The 8,107-nt window shown below is 40.2% G+C and overlaps 1 protein-coding gene across 1 annotated transcript in view; it reads right to left on the bottom strand.

The window, feature by feature from the left end:
• AKAP10 (A kinase (PRKA) anchor protein 10) overlaps window positions 1–7,763 on the bottom strand; it is a gene marked incomplete at its 5' end in the record, with an annotated part of 14,991 nt that extends 7,228 nt beyond the window's left edge. The window contains 7 exons of the mRNA XM_010085271.1: window positions 804–940; window positions 1,815–1,938; window positions 2,301–2,385; window positions 2,832–2,930; window positions 4,388–4,942; window positions 5,269–5,451; window positions 7,716–7,763. Coding sequence (XP_010083573.1) covers window positions 804–940; window positions 1,815–1,938; window positions 2,301–2,385; window positions 2,832–2,930; window positions 4,388–4,942; window positions 5,269–5,451; window positions 7,716–7,763 — 1,231 coding nt within the window. The remainder of the gene's footprint in view (window positions 1–803; window positions 941–1,814; window positions 1,939–2,300; window positions 2,386–2,831; window positions 2,931–4,387; window positions 4,943–5,268; window positions 5,452–7,715) is intronic.
• Window positions 7,764–8,107: the final 344 nt, after the last annotated feature.

Genomic DNA, 8,107 nt, shown 5'->3' with positions numbered 1-8,107 from the left:
TTTCCGCCAAAGACCGTTAATCGTGCTGCAGCCACCAGATGGGGCTGCCTTCAAAAACATACATACACCCGATCCTCACAAGTACAGGGGAAAAAAAAAATCCCCAATTCACAGAAACATTTTTTGATAAAGCCTTGCCCTGAAGATACAGATAAAAGAAACAGAGCATCATATGGCTCCTGCTGAGCAGAATCTTACACACATGGCTTTGTAGCAGGGAAGCAAGAATGAAGCAGGAAACACCCAGAACTCTGAAGCAGCATTTCCTCTACTTGTCACATCCCTGGAAACTTGAGTTTGTGGATGAAGTGGGGGATGAGCAATGAAAGTCAGAGTGAATTGTTTTGCTTCCTCCCCAATTATTATTCCCTACTAGGGTAATACACTTCTGGCAGTAACATCTCCTACAGCCTACTTCAAATAGGTAACAGTATCTGAACCTGCAGGTTTTTCTACAGCGATGCACCTGCTATGAGGTTAAAATCCTTCACAATTTCAAACAGCAACCAGTTGGCTTTGATATTTCATGATCAAACATTAACTCAAGCAATCAAGTCGTGAAAAGTCTGATTTGTGTTTAAGAACAGAGTCTTTATAAGGATTTTCTCCTTGTGTATAAAGAAAAATTTTAAAAGTTCTTGCGTGCATACACAAAGGCCACCTTAATAAAATGCATTTCAGCATAACAGCACAAGACTGCACTGTACAGTTTGCAAACTAAGAGTTCCTTCTGCACAGTGCAACACAGGATTACAAGCACAAAATTAGAGCTTCAGAAACAAATAATTGTTGAACTCCCTCACTTGTCATATAAAATCATGGCATCATTCTGTGCTTCTTGCCCATCATACTGGCCTTTTTTGGCAGCAAGTTGAGACTGGAAGTTATCTGCTGCCAACCAGAACTGCAATACGTTAACTGCATCTTCCTTCTCCATGTACTGGAAGGGAAATTAAGAAGAGAGAAGAAATTAAAGAAGTTTTAGGGTGAAACTTTTAATAAGCACAAACCAACATGCTTTTTCCTGCTTTCCCAACAAGAAACATAGTCCATATATTTATGATGAGAAACTGTCACCAGGGTGTATAAATATTCTGAATTTTCAGATACAGTGTTGCAGACAGACTTAGTTTTAAACAAAAAAAAAAAAAAAAGGAACTTGCCACATTTATTTTCTGTACCAATTTTCACATTTAATTTCCAAACAACTATTTATTTGATCATACTAAAGACAGAGGAAATGCTGTTTTCATGCCACGCTTAGCTTACACCGAATTCAGCATATTGTCTCAGTTTCCCAGCTTGCTGTTTCAAACTACACCGGCTTGTCAGACTATCAGGACAAGTATCTTACTACTAACAGATGATTCCCTAAAGGTACAGGACCCCCACAACTGTAAAAATCGTATGTTTAACCTGCTACACTCCAACCTGGTATCCTCTCTGTGTAAAGCTGGTGAATTATTTGTTATCTGTAAGAACGCTTAAGGTTTTCAAAGTCACTGCTTCATCCGGCAAGATTCAGACGACTGCGTCAAAGCCTCTACAAAGCAGCCAGACACTTAGAAGCACTTGCTAAACTGGAGAAGATACACACGAATACTCCTTCTACATTGTGGTGTACAGCTTTAAACATTTGAAATAGTTCTACACATAGGCAGGAAACTGTTTAATGCATTTTCTCCCAGAAAAAGATACGCCTGATCTATTTGGTTCTATTTGAGGTGTCTTTATTAGAGCCATCAGAGGATGAATAGGTTTTTTTCCATTTGATAGAAAGGAATAATTAAAAAAACCCAAAACCTAACACTCACCTCAGAGAAATAAAACAGGGCTGATTCACAAAAAAGTATGTCAGCCAGATAAACAGTCCCGCTAGTCAGCACCTCAATCTGATATTTACAGAAATGATGACTTCGCAAAAATTCACTAAAGTGCCTGCACACAGATAGAATAACAATTAGTTATTAAGGGTCAACAGCATTCAAGGCACCTTATGAACCAATTAGTTCTTGCCCCAGAAGTCTTGTACTTTTGGTTGGATAATGGCAAAACAAGCAAGAAACAGCACGTTTACAAGTGACAGAAGAAAGAGATAAAGAACGCAATAATAGCATGCACGTACAACTTCAGCAAATGATCACAAGAATGGATTTGGGGGAAGAGATCAGAGCAGTTTCAGATATAGAAGACTGCACAAAAAAGTGATTATACGGTTATGCCTCCACAAACATTTTTAACAGAACCACCTTTTGCAAAAGGACAACAGATACAGGAACCAAAGGGTTCAATCAACTTACTCTTGTTCCATTGCATTGAACACTATTGACTGCGCTGTAACAAAGCAGTTGGGGTCCACTTGTCCATCTTCCCCACAAATCTTTGCTGCAAAGACAGACCAGGTTAATTTTAACGTGCATTTGGCTGATTGAGCTGAGACATGAATGATGACTAGTTAATGAAAAACTGCAGTTCAAATTCACTAGAATCAGATGGTTCTGACTGTGCAAAAAGAGCTTTTAAAGTACTGCAGACAGCTGAACAGCTATTACAGCTAAAATATTCGACTGAGGGTCAAATCTGGATTCCCTCCATAAACACCAGGAATTCTTTCACTAATTTAAGCAAAGTCTCTGAAAGTTCTTTGGGGGATATTGCACAGGACTACTGAAAGGTCAGATCCACCAATACTTGTAATGTGATCTACTACCTTTTTACAACTCACTTTGAAATTCATAAAAATGAAAAGAAATGAGTGTGTGTGGCATTAAAGATACATTTTTATGGGGAAGGAGGAAGCTCTGAAATGAGTAGGCAGTATACGTTCTTACCAACTATGTCATTTCTCATTGCTTCTGTAATAGGTATTGGTTTAGCAGCATCTGGAGAAATATATTTGGTAAAAGTACTAACTGCATCCCGTTCTATACCTACAAGGAAGAAATACAGAATCAAACTTTGAATTCTTTGGCATATGTCTAAAATGAGGAGTGAATAACAACAGTCTGCTCTTCAGAAAAGCAAGTATCTAACTGCCAACAAGCTTCCCTCCCATGGAGCTTTCAGTCCACTGCTCGACACTTTGCAACCGACAAGCTGCAGTGTCTGGGTCATCTCTAGCCAGGTCACAATAAGCCCAGCACGGACTGACTAGCGAGATGGAATAAAGCGACGTAGCTCTGAATTCCCTTCCACCAGACAAGCCAGCAGCCTCTTCCGCAGCTGCATGCCTTTGTCCCAGAAACAACACTTTTGCAGCAAGGACTGCAGTGAAGTTCACAATTTCTATCTCTCATCAGAGAGGATAGAAAGCACTTGCATAATAAAGGAATTAAAAGGAAAAAAAAAAAAAAGATGGGATGCCTTAGAACAAGATGTACACTTTATATGTCATCCTTCAAGAGAGATGGGACACTGCTCTGGAAGAGAGGAAAAAAATTACACTATAGACTCCTCAGACTCTGCAAAGAGGACCTAGTCCTTTCAAATTCTTTTTAGACATCAGAAAGCTGAGGTGCTTTTCATGAGTAAAGTATCATCATGTTTAAAATACTTTGGGGCTGAAGTATTGCAGAGGTACATGATAAATAACTGTATGAGAAAGAAAAACAGCAAGAGGAAGGGATGCAACACAAGGAAATAGTTAAGCAAACAAAAGGAACAAATATGAAGAAAGGAGTGTTTCTTTTTTGTCAGTAGACTTGTACAAATGAGGGAGGACAGAGCAGATGTGGAGAAACAGGTTACTGTGCATGTAGCTTACTACCAAAAGTAAGTATTTTAATTTCATCCTTACTTCCAGTAGCCTCTGAAGACGTACACTCCAAATGAGAACAAATCAGTTACAAGGGGAGGGACTCTATCAAATAAATCCAAGAACAAAACCAGTATGTTCCATACAAAAACTTCTACAAGTCTTTGTAACCATTACTTATGTCATTTAATGGGATATAGGATATTTACTGTTAATTATCAATTCCCAGCCACATCATCCAAACGTTCTGCAATTCTTTTAAGTTGGGGGTGGGATGGGTGAGGGAAGGATGGGACATTGCAATGTTCATCTTCATTTCTTAAGATGAACATTGTTTAAATATAGGAACGGAAGTAACCTAGGCTTATCGGAGAACGTAATGGTTCTGAAGTCTCTTCAGCAGCGTGTTTATTTTTAAACAACCAGCCAAACAATACATAGCTCAAACTGACCATTAGCTTATACAGCAAGTTAACATTACTGACACACAAGATTATTTTCTTCCTCGCAACATCACATCATACTTAGTAAGAACATGTGAGAACTGAGGCAGCTCACTGTACAGAACAAGCAGCAGCGAGGATGCTCCCCATCTCCCCATCTTTTTAAAGAAAGGGAACACACGGCACTTACTTTTCATTAGTTTTCCTGACAAGTCTTTTAGTGCAGAGGAGGGGCTGTTTCTATTTGATACCGTAAGCTTGGAAGATTCTTGCTGATCAGCTGGAACAGAATGAGTCCCGGTCTCAGACTTTCTAAGACAAAGAACACTGGCATTATCGCTCTCCTGACCCGAGAGCACGTGGTTCTGGCTGTTGCTAGTTCTGTCGTTCTTGTCTGAAGCCACTGGCTTGGTCCTGAGCAGATGGGCTGTGCTAGAATCCTCCAGTCTCTCCTCAAACAATCCAGTTGGAGAAGACGACACAGTTTCCTGCTGTTTTGAGGGTGACACTGGCTCTGCTAATGAACTCTGCTTAACTGTGTTCAGGCTGTGTGCTCTGATACGGGACCATGTCGTGGAGTGGAAGCTTTCAGCCTCTAACCAAAACTTCACCAAGTGTTCCATTCTGCGCAGTTCCATAAACTGGATAAAATAAGGGAGGGCTACATTGTCCTGCAGAACTTGTTCAAGGGTCTTTGAAAGGCTTGATTTGGTCTCTTGAGCCTGATAATTCAGACACGATCTGCCTAAAGAAAAATATCATGGCAATGACTCCATATTGCACTACAGACACTGGTATGCCATACACAAATGCCCTGCCACGCCACTGGAGAAGAGACGATTCCAACACAACGGTGGCACACAAAGTAAAGGAACCTCTTCATAAACACATGTACTGTCCCATTCAAAACCCTCCTCGGGCAACACAGATGCTGTTGTAACAGCTGCCAACTTTTAAAATTACCTAATCTTCTTGTCTGAAAACCAAAGGATGGTGAGCACACCAGTAATTTACATAGAATTTAAAAAAAAAAAACCTGCTGACATTACCATAGAGCTGATGAAGCCTTACCTAAGTCTCCAAAATGAGCAGCTTCCATGTGACTTGGCTGCTTCTTAAGGGCAGCTGTCCGACTGCTAGAGAAAGAGTCCATGTTGGCAGAGATGGCGTTAATCGCCACATGGCTTGGTCCTGCAGCCTCCAGCAAGGCATGATTCCTAGTGCTTCTCTGAGGGGAATGTACTGGTATTGGAGCTGGAATCAAGACAGGAAGGATTAAAAGACAAGGATCCCAAGAACTCTTCTGAGCAGTACCCAACGCAAAGCACACCAAGACACACCAGAGAGTTTGCAAGAGTCAATCTTATTAAAAACCTCATTGTACCACTGTGTGCCATCCTCGAACAAGGGTCTGGTAAGAGGAAAGGCTACAGAAATAAATGGGTTTTACTATAGAATAAACTCACTTCCAATAGATCAGTGGTACCCACCCACACACATTTTCCTTTATTCAGTAGCTAACCAAAAGATGCCAAGTCTAAGTTTACACATGAAATGTTATTCCTGACTCCTCTGCTTCCTTGATACCCGCTACTGTAACAGCCTAATGCTTCGTCACAATTTAGCTTAGTTGCAATGTTCTTGCCAATTCATTTCCATACCTTTTTGAAAGTTACAATGTGTTACAAAATTATAAGCTACAAACCTACCTGTGAGTTATAACAAGAATATTTTTCAAAAACATTTTCTTTGCCTCTATTTGGTTTTAAGAAAAAGCAATAAGGAAAGATCTCTGATGAAACCCAGGTTACAAGCCTTAACCTCGTCTAGCTGTTTTAGAACACCGCTGGCTCTTTGAGCCCAGAGAGAACAAAGAAGAACTTCCTTGCACAAAGCTCTGCCAGGGAAAAAACATCAACAAATTGTTAATTGATGACAAAGCTCAAAAAACAAAACATGCTCATAACAATTCCAAAAGCTCTCAGGAAACTGCACTTGATTCCGATGTCATGCAAGGACACCTTACACCTCTGACTCCTACAGCCAGCCCGAAGACACACCACCGCAGCACACGACTTCCTAACAATGTGTTTCATCAAGGTGTCAAAGCAACCTGGTTTTGACGACCTTCATGCAGCATAACTTTATTTTTATTCACAATTTTATGATACATGATGACAGAAGTTGGCAACTTCACACTTGCACGTCATGGTAACAGACACCTGAGGAGCAACGGTCCAGGAGAGTTAAAGTGTTCACGCTATTGCAAAGCACCTCTCCATCAGCAGTGTTTGGTACCAAGACGCTGCTTGCCACCTCTTACAAAGCCTTTGGTATTTAATACCGGCAATAAGGGAGAAAACACATTTTCTCCCAGGCCAACAGACAGCAACCAGTTGCTTGGTTGATGACAGTAACTGGGGAAAACTTGCTGGAGGACACTCACACAGACCCAGCAGCATGCTCCTCCTAAGGGTTTAGGCTTTTGTGAATTAGAGTCAAATTTAATTTTATATTATCAACATTTGAGGAAAAATTGTTCTACTTAATCTAAGGATCAAACACCTGTTCCAAAACCTCCAGACAGCACTACAGCACTGGCCTAACGTCATACAGACCGTGGAGCAGCTGCTCACCAAACCGGGAAGATGCTCTCTGCCTGCAGCACCTCACAAAGTGGAATACAATAAAATTTCAAATTTATTTTTATTTACAGGGAATGCAACCCCTTTCAGCTAGTCATCGGAGACAGCAGGTGCACTGAAATCACAGCGTGTGATATTAAACGGATACAACTTACTGCTTCCTATATTTGATTTGAAAGACCAAGGTGAACACAGCCTTTAACTTCCTCTGGATATCCAGATCACACATTAACAAGTACAGAAATAGGATCTTCTCTGAGGATATAAAAGCAACACATGAAATTCACACAAATTACCTCATCTCCTTTTAGTATTGCCATAAAAACCAAGAGGATAAATAATCTTCTTTGCCCACAGTTTATGAAACTCCTTCCCATCAATTTTTTTTCTCTCCCAACTGATTATGAGCGAGATTTCTGTATCACATGGAGCAGCGCTGACCAGGATTCACATTTTCAGCCTCACAAGCCACAACAAGTCAGACACCGGCAGCCTCTTTTGCACATTAGACACAGTTAAGCGGCATTTTCACAACTGCACAGTGCACTACATGCAAGCAAGAAACTTCAGAAGCAATTTGTTGTAGATAAGGAATAATCACCATCCGCAAGGTGACCGAACTGCATGATCACTTTGAATTAAAGCTCATGTCTGACATGATTTAATAACCTTCTGTACTTACAGATTCAGCAAGATGACTAGAAAAGATTAGTTACTATAAATACTCAGAAACAGAATTAAGTTTTGGGTTTGTTTTTAACGCATAGGTCACATCTGCGCTCAGCCACAAGGAAATTATTCCACTGGTTAAAATAAAAACGGCAGATCACATGAGATATCTGAATTTATAGACAAAATAAATATGGGTCTTACTTTTAATTGCTTTCACATCTGTGGTCTTTTCTTGTTCTTTGCCTTTCACTGTAAAATACAAAGGAAGATGTTAACGCTGTTTTGGGTGACTAATGGCATTTAACAGAGCATGGACATAAAATTCCCAACTTCAACAAGTGTCTCATATTTAAATCCACACATCTAGTAACTGACAGAGGCTTTCAAAGCTTTTATTTTCAAAAGCAAAACCTTATCATGTGCTAATTAAGTTTAACGACATACAGTATGTTAAAATTAACACTGAGAAAGCTGCCTGCTGTCTATAGGATTAAAGCAAGGCCACAGTCAAGGTTACCTCAATAAACAGCGTGAACTGGAAAGAACGGGACAGATGTATTTTAAGCGCAGGGTACAGGCAGATGCTCTCCATA

This window comes from Pterocles gutturalis, unplaced genomic scaffold, assembly GCF_000699245.1.
Source record: "Pterocles gutturalis isolate BGI_N339 unplaced genomic scaffold, ASM69924v1 scaffold47640, whole genome shotgun sequence".
Lineage (NCBI taxonomy): Eukaryota > Metazoa > Chordata > Aves > Pterocliformes > Pteroclidae > Pterocles > Pterocles gutturalis.
This window is presented reverse-complemented; position numbering and strand designations above follow the sequence as displayed.